This window comes from Scyliorhinus canicula, chromosome 20 (genome assembly GCF_902713615.1).
Source record: "Scyliorhinus canicula chromosome 20, sScyCan1.1, whole genome shotgun sequence".
In the NCBI taxonomy this organism is placed as follows: Eukaryota; Metazoa; Chordata; class Chondrichthyes; order Carcharhiniformes; family Scyliorhinidae; genus Scyliorhinus; species Scyliorhinus canicula.
In genome coordinates, this window is record NC_052165.1 from 61313787 (window position 1) to 61329495 (window position 15709).

The 15709-nt window shown below is 43.1% G+C and overlaps 1 protein-coding gene across 1 annotated transcript in view; it reads left to right on the forward strand.

Moving 5' to 3' along the window:
• efcab6 (EF-hand calcium binding domain 6) overlaps positions 1–15709 on the forward strand; it is a 177481-nt gene that overhangs the window by 121307 nt on the left and 40465 nt on the right. The window contains 3 exon segments of the mRNA XM_038781176.1: positions 2678–2905; positions 3599–3754; positions 8934–9132. Coding sequence (XP_038637104.1) covers positions 2678–2905; positions 3599–3754; positions 8934–9132 — 583 coding nt within the window.

A 15709-nucleotide genomic window follows, 5' to 3' on the forward strand; every position in this document is an offset into this window, starting at 1 on the left:
GGGATTAATGGGTGTTTCTCTGGTTGGCAATCAGTAGCTAGTGGTGTCCCTCAGGGATCAATGTTGGGCCCACAATTGTTCACAATTTACATAGATGATTTGGAGTTGGGGACCAAGGGCAATGTGTCCAAGTTTAAAGACTAAGATGAGTGGTAAAGCAAAAAGTGCAGAGGATACCGAAAGTCTGCAGAGGGATTTGGATAGGTTAAGTGAATGGGCTGGGGTCTGGCAGATGGAATACAATATTGACAAATGTGAGGTTATCCATTTTGGTAGGAATAACAGCAAAAGGGATTATTATTTAAATAAAATATTAAAGCATGCCGCTGTGCAGAGAGACCTGGGTAAGCTAGTGCATGAGTTGCAAAAAGTTGGTTTACAGGTGAAACAGGTGATTAGGAAGGCAAATGGAATTTTGTCCTTCATTGCTAGAGGGATGGAGTTTAAGACTAGGGAGGTTATGCTGTGATTGTATAAGGTGTTAGTGAGGCCACACCTGGAGTATTGTGTTCAGTTTTGGTCTCCTTACCTGAGAAAGGACGTACTGGCCCTGGAAGGTGTGCAGAGGAGATTCACTAGGTTAATCCCAGAGCAGAAGGGGTTTGTTTACGAGGAGAGGTTGAGTAGACTGGGAATGTACTCGTTGGAATTTAGAAGGATGAGGCCTACTCCTGCTCCTACTTCTTATGTTCTTATGTACCAATGGGAATCCAGCCAATGCAGCAAATGCAAAAGTTCCCTTTGTCTGACTGTCCCAATTAGCATCATAGTGGACTTAAGTGGCAGCCTTGGCAAACGTAGCTTGTAGGCAGCAGGTTGTAAAATCCTGCAGTTATCGGCAGCAGATCCCTGATGGGGAGGGAGGAGCTGGGTTGTGTGGTCATGTTGCAAAGAAATTCATAGCTGTGGTGACCTTGACAGCCTCTGGCAATCATGCACCTCGGACCCTTTTGTTCCACGAGGCTGTCAATGTTAGCAATGACTATGAAAATCTGAGCTTTCCTAAGGCACTGTTGCTCCATCATATCAAGGAAGCTGCATATCCTGTGGTGGGGATTACCTCCTTTAGGGTGACAACCCCCTCTGTTCTGTGGCTGCAGAGAAAGCAGCTGTTGTTGGGTTGTTTCTCCTTCTGCCAGTGCTGTTGGTGTTAACATGGCTGTTCCTTATCAGAAGCCCCTGATATAGCTGGATAGGCTGCTCCCATGTTGCAGTGAAGGCTGGTAGGAGGGAAATGCATGTCTAAGTGGACACATAGTCCAAGGTAGGCAAAATTACTTCCAAAAATTTGGAAAACACCTGTAAAGCAGGAAAATAATGCTTTCCAAAGAAGTCCTGTGAGCACAAGCCTTTCTATAGGCAGAGCAGCAACTATGCACTTTCTTTAAATACCTTCTAGACTGTCAATTTCATTGATCAATGAAATCCCACTGAGTTCTCATCTTGTTGACTGTGGCAAGTTCCATACATCTTGAGAAACCCAAGCATTTCCTGTTAAAACCAGAATCTTGGATTAAAGCTACAATTGGCTGTATATTTAAATATTTATTATTTATATGTATTGATTGGATACTTAAATGACTAACCTGGCAGCTGCAAAGATGTTTCCCTTCCAGCTCAGAATGCAGCCTGGTAAAAATAGAAGCGGCTAGGATTATGTCAGATGTCTACCACACTGGTAATTTGCAGAGATTTAACCAATGTGATCCAATTCAATTCAATCTGCTGTCTCATTTTTAAACAAAATTTCAATTCAGTGCAATTAAAATCCAGCTCAGAAACCACCTAATGGGGCTTTTCACAGTAACTTCATTGCAGTGTTAATGTAAGCCTACTTGTGACAATAAAGGTTATTTTATTTTTGACTGTAGGAGTTTTTTATTTTGCCAGCTAGCAGTTAATAACATTGCCTTCCCTCTCCCTGAACCACATGGCACAGACATTCAACTATAACACTGTAAATCTGGCAGTAGACTGAGGGATCCATGAGAAAATTCAGCCCTGCATTGTGTAAGGTTTTCCACTATTTACCCTTAGTTAACGTACATGGGCTAGTTGAAATTCTGAAAAATAAAACATTGCAGATTGGAGAGAATTTTTCTAAATGAAATGGATTGATAGATTCATTTAGTGACTGAAATTTACCTACGTCTCAAACCAACATTTTACATGGGTCCCGGCCAACTTGTAGAATAGTGACATATAACAAAATGAGCATAAGAACTCAACATTCATTTGCCATGCTAAATGGGTTGCTGGACTTCGGTATAAAGTAATTGGCAAAATGCAATCAATGGCAGTGAATGATGACTCATACCAGAATAAGGGGTAAAGGATAATAACCCATCTCAGCCTTTATGGAATGAATAGCTGGGGTAGTCCTGCTCCTGTGGTGTAACTGCAACAGAAAATTCACAGAACTCCATCAAAACAGCTTTAGCTTTGTTTACACCTCCAAAGTTATGGAAGGTGATGGGGCGACCCCTAACAGAAATTCACTCCCATGGTTTTATTTTTCAGATCACATTGCCAGTCGATCATCTGTTCCATAACACTATTTGGGTTTTTGCTTTTTGTTACTGAATGACAGAACACACCAGTTTGAACAATAGGACATCCTTTATGCCTGAAGGACGTAGTTATAATTTCCTTTAATGTGCATTTTGTTTTCCTATAGGTATGACTCAGATAAGAAAGGTTCTATCACTCACCTAGAGTTCCTGAAGAAGCTTAAGAATAGGTTTGCATCACAAGCCCAAATGGACAGCAAACAAGTTTGTCCAGAAAGCCAAAGCAGCTCATTGGACCATCCCAACAAGCAACAGCATCTCCACACAGATGGCACCCAACAGCAGAAACCTCAGACAGGAAGTCTCAATATTGCGGAGTTAAAAAGCCAGCTCAAGTATGTAGATTACTCAACTATTTCCTATGAAACAACTGATGTACTACGATCTCAATTTAGGATTGGAAGGTTTAGCATCAGATCATGCCAGTGCACTTAGTTGTATGATGCCTATTGTTCCAACTTTGAAAACTCCAATCTCCAAGTGGAAGAATTATGTGGTAATGCTGAACTACCCATTAAAGAGTTGCACTGCCCATTGAGGAGTTGCACTTGATAGGGAAGCATGGGTCAGGGATGGCTGCAGTGTTGCAGTCCTCTCTTCATTTAGGTTCGATTCGAGCCTGGCCACCCACTGGTGTTGTACAACCATCCTAAATGTTATAATGTGTGGAACTGCACTATAAATTGTTATTCCTATGCAGTGAGTTCAACTTAGTGATATTCCTACAGGAATTATCTGTTGCTTTCAGGCAAACAAAGTTTTAAAAACAAAAATAGAGGTCATTCATTTCTAAATGGTGGTATAAAGAGACTGTCTTTTTTCAAATTAAATAGCACCGTGATCCAACAGTGTATGAGAACATTGCTGTACAGTAAGAGAACACTTTTGAATTGTTATTGCCATTAATTATTACTGATGTAGGTAGCCCAAGTTATTGACTAGATTTGTATTGCTAGGAATGAATGACGCAGGAGTATGGAACTTGACTGTGATAATGAACCTCTTTTTTTCTCTGTTTGATCCATAAGAGCTAAATTCAGGAATCATCACAAAGGCTTTAATGAGGCCTTTGATAAACTCGATAAAAAGAACGATGGCTGTGTGTCAGTAAATGATTTTCAAAGAGTTCTGAAGGATCATAACTACCATCTGGGTGAAGAACAGCTCAAACAGCTCTTGGTCAGGTATGAACAGGCATTAGAGTAAGTAATGATATGTATAATGTAAGGAGTGTAGAGGGTCAACAAGATGATCTTCATGTATCTCAACACTAGGTGGCATCACATAGTCTTATAAAAGGCTGTGTCTCTAGGTATTCTGGGAGAAGGTTATGAAGAAGGATAGCAAGAGGTTGAGATAGATTGTTAGCTGTACTAAAAGATATTATAGATTTCTGTAACATAGATTTTATACTGTTGTTTTATTAGCTATTACTTAGTGAAGTGTGATGTGGAGATGCCGGCGTTGGACTGGGGTGAACACAGTAAGAAGCCTTACAACACCAGGTTAAAGTTCAATAGGTTTGTTTCAAACACTACCTTTCGGAGCACTGCTCCTTCCTCAGGTGAATGAAGAGGTATGTTCCAGAAACATATGTATGGACAAATTCAAAGATGCCAGACAATGCTTAGAATGCGAGCATTTGCAGGTAATTAAATCTTTACAGATCCAGAGATAGGGGTAACCCCAGGTTAAAGAGGTGCGAATTGTCTCAAGCCAGGACAGTTGGTAGGATTTCACAAGCCCAGGCCAGATAGTGGGGGATGAATATAATGCAACATGAATCCCAGGTCCCGGTTGAGGCCGCACTCACGTATGCGGAACTTGGCTATAAGTTTCTGCTCAGCGATTCTGCATTGTCGCGCATCCTGAAGGCCGCCTTGGAGAATGCTTACCCGGAGATCAGAGGCTGAATGCCCTTGACTGCTGAAGTGTTCCCCGACTGGAAGGGAACATTCGTGCCTGGTGATTGTCGCGCGATGTCCGTTCCTTCGTTGTTGCAGCGTCTGAATGGTCTCGCCAATGTACCACGCTTTGGGACATCCTTTCCTGCAGCGTATGAGGTAGACAACATTGGCTGAGTCACATGAGTATGTATCGTGTACCTGGTGGGTGGTATCCATGTCGATGATCTGGCACGTCTTGCAAAGATTGCCATGGCAGGGTTGTGTGGTGTCATGGTCTCTGTTCTGAAGGCTGGGTAGTTTGCTGCAAACAATGGTTTGTTTGAGGTTGCACGGTTATTTGAAGGCAAGTAGTGGGGGTGTGGGGATTACCTTGGCAAGATGTTCATCTTCGTCGATGATGTGTTGAAGGCTGCGAAGAAGGTGTTGTAGTTTCTCCGCTCCGGGAAAGTACTGGACGTCGAAGTGTACTCTGTCGGTTGTGTCCCGTGTTTGTCTTCTGAGGAGGTCGGTGCGGTTTTTTGCTGTGGCGCGTTGGAACTGTTGATTGATGAGTTGAGCGCCATATCCCGTTTGTACAAGGGTACCTTTCAGCATCTGTAAATGTCTGTTATGCTCCTCCTCGTCTGAGCAGATCCTGTGTATATGGAGGGCTTAATCATAGGGGATGGCTTCTTTAATGTGTTTAGGGTGGAAGCTGGAGAAGTGGAGCATCGTGAGGTTATCCGCAAGCTCACGGATAACCTCACAATGCTCCACTTTTCCAGCTTCCACCATCCAATTTATTCAGCCTCTCATCATAGGATAACAGAATGCCAGTATTTTTTATTGGGGAGCCTAGAATGGGTGTTTAGGGTGTTTACCTGATGTCTTCCTGCTGTCGTGCCATTTTTCTAGTGGCAGGAAAGATGTCGGTTCACCAGCCACTTAAATAGCCAATTAAGGGACACTTCCTGCCTCTACGGGTAAGAAAAGAGTTAATGTTCCCAAATACTTAAGTTAGAATTGGGGTTTAAATTGTTTAATAGATTACACTTATTGTTTAATAGACTACACCAATATATGTATATATATGGGTGGCACTATTTTATTGTTGAAGTGATTACTGAACACAATAAACTTGGAGTCTAAGAAGCCAAGACTTGCTTCCTAGTTTTTATTATCGGGTTACCATTGGACCTCAACAATGGTAGCAGAAGATGGTTACTGCCTGTAAGAAAAAAAAGGATTACAAACTAAGATTTCTTCAGATGAAAGACTAATATTCAGAATTCTAACCTCAAGAGTGATTTTGAGTAACTTGGAAAATAAATGGCTGAATCCATGAGAAAAATGAACACCAGAAATGCCTAGAGTGTGGCCAATCGGTATTTTAGGTTTGATTCAAAGTTCCATTATGCAATAAACTATCCTATACAATATAATACTGTGTTTGAAACCAAACATGAGACAGAAGACTCTGAAAAGGTAGATATTAAACAAGGGAAAGGCATTGACTTGGTAACGAGAAGTTTCAGTTCGATGATAAAAATATTGGTCGCAGAGTCCTTCCATTGTACCCTTTTAGACAGTGGATATACATCTACAATATGTAGAATGGACTGGTTGAAATTTTACCTGGACTCTTTAAGTAACAAAGATCAAAACAAATTAAGGAATTCAGAAGTTCCACGAGTTTAAGATTTGGGGATGATAATACCCTAAAGTCACTGAAAGAGTAGTGATTCCTTGTAAAATCGGCGGAAGGAATCATTTTATTTGCATGGATGTTATATCCAGCGAAATACTGATATAAGACATGAAGAATAAACCAAACATATAGAACAGGAAAGTGATAGATGTGATACATGTAAGAAATGTAGAAGAACACCTTCCCATCTCATGGTAAGTATGCCCTTAGTGACAGATTTTAATGAAGTTGTGGCTAAATATTTTAAATTGTGGGACAAAGAAACTAACATTTTCATTTTTCACGTTGTAGCCTTGGCAACGAGGTTTAGTCAGTTGACGATTTTACATAATAAAGAAAGGAAAATAATTGTGGAACAGATGATGGGAAAATGGATAGGGACCAGACTGGGGCTGGCAAAGTTCCTCACAGATAATGGAGGGGGGGGGGGGGGGATTCGCTAATGATGAATTTTGGGATTTGTGTGAGAACACGAACATAGTTATGAATACCATTGCAGAAAGCCCATTTAGTAACAGGGTGTGCAAGAGAAATCAGCAAGAGCTGTTATAGATGAAATGCTTCATAAAATGTTGGCAGATAGGCCAAATTGTAAATTAACTTCGGCTTTAGCATGGGCCATCCATGCAAATAATTCACTGTAGATGATTGGGGGGCTACATTCCATATCAGTTGGTTTTTGGGAGAAATTTGTAAACTCCTTCAGTCATCAATGATTATCTTCCAGCTTGGGAGGGGATTACATACACCCCGTGTATGCGCGGGTCTCACCCCCACAACCCAAAGATGTGCAGGATAGATTAATTGGCCACGTTAAATTGCCCCTTAATTGGAAAAAAAATTGGGTACTCTAAATTTATTACTTTTTAAATGATTTCTTCATCCTCTGGTAGTCCAAGGTGTCTCAGTTTGTCACTCCACCCTCCCTATACTGATAAACTACAAGGATGGATTCGAGGCACAAGGGATATTCTTGAGGAGATGCTCATTTACCTTTTTATGAGATCTTGAGGCAGAACCACAGAACTACCTCAACCAAAGACATCTATTCACTGTCAATCAGGCCATCAGGCTTCTGAAGATTCAGTTCTGGTGCCTAATCTGATCAGGTGGTCTCCAGCGATACCCTCCAACAAGCATTTGATGCTCTGCTGTGTTCGCTGAAAAATAACCCTTTGAGGAGGCACAAATATTGAAGAGGGTGAGGCCTTCTAATGATACCCCTCACCTGAGGAGGAGGAGCAGGATGTGGACGAGAAGGAGGAGATAGATGCAGAACATAGATTAAATAAAAGTAAAATACTGTGGATGCTGGAGTTCTGAAACAAAAACAGAACGTGCTGAAAAGGCTGAGCAGGTCTGGCACCATCTGTGCAGTGATTGTACAATCACTCCACTGGTACTGCCAGAACTGCTGTGAATTTGAAGCCCAGTGGTGATAGCCACACTCCGGTCATGGAGCCAACAGTGGCAGCACTTCGGATTAACCAAAATGTCCATTAAGGCCCCCATCTGCAACAACCACAGGTTTGCATCAGCTATAATGGACACCACCTTCAAAAGGTGGAGGCAGGACAAGGGAATGCAGACAGTTAGGGATTTCTGCACAGACACCAGACTGACAACTCTCGAGTAACAACAGAGAAGTTCCAGCTGATGGGGGAAACCGAGGTAAGATGCATGCAAGTCAAAAATGTCTTCTGTAGGGAGACAAAAACATACCCATGACCACCGCAACAATCACTGTAAGAGAACCAATTGGACACAGACATCTTATGGAGAGGGAACTGCCATGAGCTGTATGGGCAACTAATAGGAAGAGCACGTACACCACTGGATGAGACAAGGGAAAAGTGGGAGAAATACCTAGGGTTTGAAATTGGTTAGGGGCTCTGGAGTGAAGCACTGCACAGGATCAACTCCACCTCCACATGTGCAATGCAGCTGAAGCTCACTTAACCGGAACCCAAATGAACAGATTTGTCCTGGAGGTGGAGGACAAATGCAAATGTTGCCAAGGAGGCCCTGCCAACCACGCCCACATGTTCTGGCCTTGCCGCAGACTAGTTAAGTACTGGACAGCCTTCTTTGAGGTGATGTCCAAGGTGGAGGGGATGAGGGTGGAGCCATGCTAAGAGTGGCTGACTTCAGGATGTCAGAACAGCCAGATCTCTTCATAGGGAAGAGGGCCAACGCCCTTGCCGTTGCCTCCCTAATTGCCCACCAGAGAATCCTGCTTGGTTGGAGATCAGCAGCACCATCCAAAGCTACAGACTGGGTGTCCGACCTATTGAATTTCTCCAGATGGAGAAAATTTAATTCGCCATCCGGGAATGGGAAGACTCTCACAAAACGTGTTCCAAGACCTTTTTGTAGCCAACAGCCAATAAGCCAGAGGAAGGGAGAGGGAAGCCACGGTATAACAACAAACGCAAAGTGGGGGGGATAATGAAAAAATCCTGAATAAAAACATTTTTTAAAAATTACCACAGTAAATCAAGGCCAATGACTACTAAACATATGATGAATTATTAATGTTTAGTCTACACTGGCTAAATGTTTGAAGAGTTATATTGTTTGAAACCTATTGCCATAGTATAAAGGCAGTTTGAAATGCACATAGATTCATAAAGTATAAATCCAAGATTTTGATCACCGTAACTACCAAAGACAGAAGCAGTTCTTTTAATCTGTATTTCTCAAGTCCAATTGTGCTGAAAAGAAATTGACATTTTTATATTTGCTCTTGTTTTCCCCTCCCCATTACAGTTTGGAAATCCCAATGCACAATTGCAAGTTTTCTTATTCCGATTTCTTGAGAGCCATTGAGGATATTGAGGATAAGTCATTGAAGCGCGGCCCAGTGCTTACATTTATTCCGCCTGAAAACTTTCAAATACCATCTCCAGAGAAAATGCTCACTAAACTAAAGGGAACTGTCGCCAAATCCTCAGGGGCATTGTTCAAGGTGAGTCAGTTTTGAATGGAAACCTTTTCTGCTTACCATTCTGAGTAGGTGTAATGTAAGTATAGATGTACAGAGAAATACAGCACAGAACAGGCCTTTCGGCCCACGATGTTGTGCCGAACTTTTGTCCAAGGTTAATCATAGATCATAGAATTTTGGACACTAAGGGCAATCTATCATGGCCAATCCACCCAACCTGCACATCTTTGGACTGTGGGAGGAAACCGGAGCACCCGAAGGAAACCCACGCACACACGGGGAGGATGTGCAGCTCCACACAGACAGTGACCCAAGCCGAAATCGAACCTGGGACCCTGGAGCTGTGAAGCAATTGTGCTATCGACAATGCTACTGTGCTGCCCTTAAGAACAAATTAATCTACACTTCATTATTCTACCATAATCCATGTACCTATCCAATAGCCGCTTGAAGGTCCCTAACGTTTCCGACTCAACTACTTCCACAAGCAGTGCATTCCATGCCCCCACTATTCTCTGGGTAAAGAACCTACCTCTGACATTCCCCCCTATATCTTCCACCATTCACCTTACATTTATGTCCCCTTGTAATGGTTTGCTCCACCCGGGGAAAAGTCTCTGACTGTCTACTCTATCTATTCCCCCGATCATCTTATAAACCTCTATCAAGTCGCCCCTCATCCTTCTCCGTTCTAATGAGAAAAGGCCTAGCAGCCTCAACCTTTCCTCGTAAGACCTACTCTCCATTCCAGGCAACATCCTGGTAAATCTCCTTTGCACCCTTTCCAAAGCTTCCACATCCTTCCTAAAATGAGGTGACCAGAACTGCACACAGTACTCCAAATATGGCCTTACCAAGGTTTTGTACAGCTGCATCATCACCTCACGGCTCTGAAATTCAATCCCGCTGCTAATGAACGCAAGCACACCATAGGCCTTCTTCACAGCTCTATCCACTTGAGTGGCAACTTTCAAAGATCTATGAACATAGACCCCAAGATGTCTCTGCTCCTCTACATTGCCAAGAACCCTACCGTTAACCCTGTATTCCGCATTCATATTTGTCCTTCCAAAATAGACAACCGCACACTTTTCAGGGTTAAACTCCATCTGCCACTTCTCATCCCAGCTCTGCATCCTATCTATGTCTCTTTGCAGCCGACAACAGCCCTCCTCATTATCCACAACTCTACCAATCTTCGTATCATCTGCAAATTTACTGACCCACCCTTCAACCCCCTCATCCAAGTCATTAATGAAAATCACAAACAGCAGAGGACCCAGAACTGATCCCTGCGATACGCCACTGGTAACTGGGCTCCAGGCTGAATATTTGCCATCCACCACTATTCTCTGTCTTCTATCGGTTAGCCAGTTCGTTATCCAATTTACCAAATTTCCCACTATCCCATGCCTCCTTACTTTCTGCATAAGCCTAACATGGGGAACCTTATCAAATGCCTTACTAAAATCCCTGTACACTACATCCACTGCTTTACCTTCATCCACATGCTTGGTCACCTCCTCAAAGAAGTCAATAAGATTTGTAAGGCAAGACCTACCCCTCACAAATCCATGTTGACTATCCCTAATCAAGCAGTGTCTTTCCAGATGCTCAGAAATCCTATCCCTCAGTACCCTTTCCATTACTTTGCCTACCACCGAAGTAAGACTAACTGGCCTGTAATTCCCAGGGTTATCCCTATTCTCTTTTTTGAAAAGGGGCACGACATTCACCACTCTCCAATCCCCTGATACCACCCCTGTTGACAGTGAGGACGAAAAGATCATTGCCAATGACCCTGCAGTTTCATTTCTTGCTTCCCATAGAATCCTTGGATATATCCCGTCAGGCCCGGGGGACTTGTCTATCCTCAAGTTTTTCAAAACGCCCAACACATCTTCCTTCCTAACAAGTATCTCCTCGAGCTTACCAGTCTGTTTCACACTGTCCTCTCCAACAATATGGCCCCTCTCGTTTGTAAATACTGAAGAAAAGTACTCGTTCAAGACTTCTCCTATCTCTTCAGACTCAATACACAATCTCCCGCTACTGTCCTTGATCGGACCTACCCTCGCTCTAGTCATTCTCATATTTCTCACATATGTGTAAAAGGCCTTGGGGTTTTCCTTGTTCCTACCTGCCAAAGATTTTTCATGCCCTCTCTTAGCTCACCTAATTCTTCAGTTCCCTCCTGGCTATCTTGTATCCCTCAAGTGCCCTGTCTGAACCTTGTTTCCTCAGCCTTACATAAGTCTCCTTCTTCCTCTAAACAAGACATTCAACCTCTCTTGTCAACCATGGTTCCCTCACTTGACCATCTCTTCCCTGCCTGATAGGGACATACATATCAAAGACACGTAGTACCTGTTCCTTGAACAAGTTCCACATTTCACTTGTGTCCTTCCCTGACAGCCTATGTTCCCATCTTATGCACTTCAATTCCTGTCTGACAGCATTGTATTTACCCTTCCCCCAATTATAAACCTTACCCTGTTTCACGCACCTATCCCTCTCCATTACTAAAGTGAAAGTCACAGAATTGTGGTCACTACCTCCAAAATGCTCCCCCACTAACAAATCTATCACCTGCCCTGGTTCATTACCAAGTACCAAATCCAACATGGCCTCCCCTCTGGTTGGACAATCTACATACTGTGTTAGAAAAGCTTCCTGGACACACTGCACAAACACCACCCCATCCAAACTATTTGATCTAAAGAGTTTCCACTCAATGTTTGGGAAGTTGAAGTCACCCATGACTACTACCCTGTGATTCCTGCACCTTTCCAAAATCTGTTTACCAATCTGTTCCTCCACATCTCTGCTGCTATTGGGAGGCCTGTAGAAAACTCCCAACAAGGTGACTGCTCCTTTCCTATTTCTGACTTCAATCCATACTACCTCAGTAGGCAGATCCCCCTCGAACTGCCAATCTGCAGCTGTTATACTATCTCTAATTAACAATGCCACTCCCCACCTCTTTTACCATCCTCCCTAATCTTGTTGAAACATCTATAACCAGGAACCTCCAACAACCATTTCTGCCCCTCTTCTATCCAAGTTTCCGTGATGGCCATCACATCGTAGTCCCAAGTACCGATCCATGCCTTAAGTTCACCCATCTTATTCCTGATGCTTCTTGTGTTGAAGTATACACACTTCAACCCATCTCCTTGCCTGCAAGCACTCTCCTTTCTCAGTGTTACCGTCCCCACTGCGTCACTACATGTGGTTTAAATTGCCTCAACATTGTACATCAATCTCCAACCAAAATTGATTGTTACACCAAAGAGGTATTTTCCCATAGAAGCCTTTTTTATTTTAAGTAATAAATGAACACCCTATTCTTGCTACCTGGCATCCATCTGTTTTGAGCTTCATTTTCCCAATCTCTAAATTTATCAATATTTTCCTGCAATTTGCTGCAGCCCTCATCAGTATTGACTATACCCTCTACCCTCACAAATTGGTGTCATCTGCAAATTTAGAAATTGTGTTTTTGATTTCAAAGTCCAAATTGTTAATGTAAATTATGAACAACTGGTCTCAGCACTGATCCTTGTGGAACACTCTTCCCATCCTCTACCACTCTGAATAACTACCATTTGCTTCTGTCTTGAAGCCAGTTAGCAATCCATTCCGTCACGTATCACCTGACAACACATTCTCTGACCTTATTCATTAGCCTAATATGGAATACCTTACTGAAGGCCTTTGAATGAGGGACCCTGGCAGCCTCCATACAACCCCCACACTAGTGTTCTTGTCTTGCTCCCTAGATGGTGAGCCCTCTTGCCTGCTAGGTTAATACCAGCGATGGCAGGATGAGGCCTTTAAGTGAGCATTACTTGCCCACTTCCTGTCACAGACTTAATTGGGGTGAAGCTGGAAGGTGGCAGAGTCCCCATCTGCCATCCACCAGCCTGATTAAATGCCTTCCCCATCTCTACATTTGCCACGTGGGAGGGTGTGAATTCTGCCTGATGATCCAAAGGCTGTTCTCAGGATTTTGGTCAATATTAGTGTCCCTCTGTAATTATGATCAACTTGATTAATAGTAACAAAGAGATAGGCAAAATTTTACTTCTGTATTTTTTCTTCAGTGTAAAGTTCTCAATATCTGATAAGCTGCAGAATGAAGCTGGCCACAACAAAAAAATTATCCTGACGCCCAAATTTGAGTTTGAGATAAATGAAAGTTAGAAATGCAGCAGAATTCCACCATTTGCGGGGTTATGTTTGCGTGCAAAGGGCAGAATCGCGAACAGTGAAGTTTTTTTATAATGGGAATGAATTAGATAGGGTTTGGCCATCCAAAAATTGGACACCATTTTACAGGAGAAATTGCTTAACAATTCAAGAAAACAAGAAAAATATAAAATTTGTTACTCAGGCAAGACAAACTATGTTTGAGTGTAGAGTATAGTTTTGTAACAAGGACAATTGCACGTATAGTTTTGTAACAAGGACAATTGCACGGCACTACTGTACAGTATTTGTAAATGAAGGTAGAGGGAGTGGGTGAAGTGATTGATGTAGTCGTTGATGTGTATGAAAAGAATGTTATTCTTGATTGCATCACCTTTTGCTTTTCAATGTTGTAAAGTGCTCAGTAAAGTACAATATCAGTGTCAATCGCTCGACAAAAGGTAATGGCCAGAATTTTCTGGTCGTTGGGGTTCTCTGTTACTGCTGGTAGTGCATTCCTACCCTCGGTTTCCCAGTAGCACGGAGTGCCTTCAATGGGAATCCCATTAACAAGTAGCGGGTGTAGAGAATCCTGCTGCAAGTGAATGGGGTGTTGGGGGCTGGGGGACTGGAGATTCCAGCCCATGTTCCTTTCCATGTTTGTGTCATGGTCTGTCACCAGTTTTTAAAAAATCTTCAGCTTATCTTATGAGCTCTGCCATCAACGGTTGTAAAATGTGCTTTATGGGATCTTCTTACTGTTCTTGTTTACTTTACTTTAATTCGACCAGTTCAATCAGTTCTTCCAAAGAGAGTTCCTCTTGATGCGATTGAAGCAACTGCTCTACTTCATCTGTGGTCAGGCCTTCAAATCCCTACCGTCCAACTTGTTTTGCCATGACAATAATCCTGGCCACTTCAGTACCTGGATTGGGGGGGATAGTATTAAAACTTACAGGATACTGCGAGGCCTGGATAGAGTGGACATGAAGAAGATGTTTCCACTTGTAGAAAAAACTAGAAGCAGAGGACACAATCTCACACTAAAGGGACGATCCTTTAAAACAGAGATGAGGAGGAATTTCTTCAGCCAGGGGGTGGTGAATCTGTGGAACTCTTTCCCGCAGAAGTTGTAGAGACCAAATCACGGAGTGTCTTTAAGAGAGAGAGATAGATAGGTTCTTGATTAATAAAGACATCAGGGGTTATGGGGAGAATGGGGATGAGAAGAATATCAGCCATGATTGAATGGTGGAGCAGACTCGATGGGCCAAGTGGCCTAATTCAGCTCCTATGTCTTATGGTCTTCTTATGTCTTATGGTCTCAAGTGTGTTTCACCCCGCAAACACTGCTGTCCTTTTTAATGCCACAAACTAATCTGTCCCAAAGCATATGTTACAAAATACCCCAAATTCACAATATTCAGAGACCTGGGATGGGATTTTCCATGTCTGAGACTAAGTGTTGACGCCAACGCAGAATTCATGGATTTTCACGACGGGAAAACTGGTGCCACACCTGGACCGATTCCTCTACTATTGAGGGGCTAGCACAGGGGTGGGCAAACTTTTCCGTGCAAGGGCCACATTCAGAAATTCACAATTCACAAAGGGCCGCATAGTATATTAAGTAAAATAATTACTTCACCCGGTTATGATTCTGGGCGCCTCATATAGAACATAGAACAGTACAGCACAGAACAGGCCCTTCGGCCCTCAACGTTGTGCCGAGCAATGATCACCCTACTCAAGTCAACGTATCCACCCTATACCAGTAAGTAACCCAACAGCACCCCCCCCATTAACCTTAAAAAAAAATTTAAAATTAAAAAAAAAAATTTTTTTAAACAAAATTTTTTTTTTTTTTTTTAATGACTTGGTGGGCCACAGAAATACCTTTGGCGGGCCGCATGCGGCCCGCGGGCCGTAGTTTGCCCACCCCTGGGCTAGCATCAGTGCCGTGTGGATTACAATCGATTACAATGAAAAATGGTGCGGGATTCGTCAGGTCCGTGATTAACACTCAGGAGGCTGACAAGCTGCAGCCGCTTATACACATTACACTCCCCATACACATTCATCCCAGCCAACAAGATGGCACAGATGGTGCTGGAGCATGCCCATACAGCTTATGGTCAGTGAGGCCAGAGGGCACCTGGGGAGGGGTGCCCTGGGGGGAATACCAATACGACCCGTGGCACTAAGTTCAAAGTGGTCTGTTAGCGATGTGCGCAGCTGCATGGCTGCCTTGCCGGCTGTGACAATGGTGTTCCATGCCCGTCCACCTTGACCCCACAGCCCACCTTCTGGCCACACCCAACTCCTCTCCCTAGCCCTAGCAGAAGCCCCCCAGCCAGAAGCACAACTATCAGCAAGTTATGCCGATGTTGGACACCTTCCTTACCCC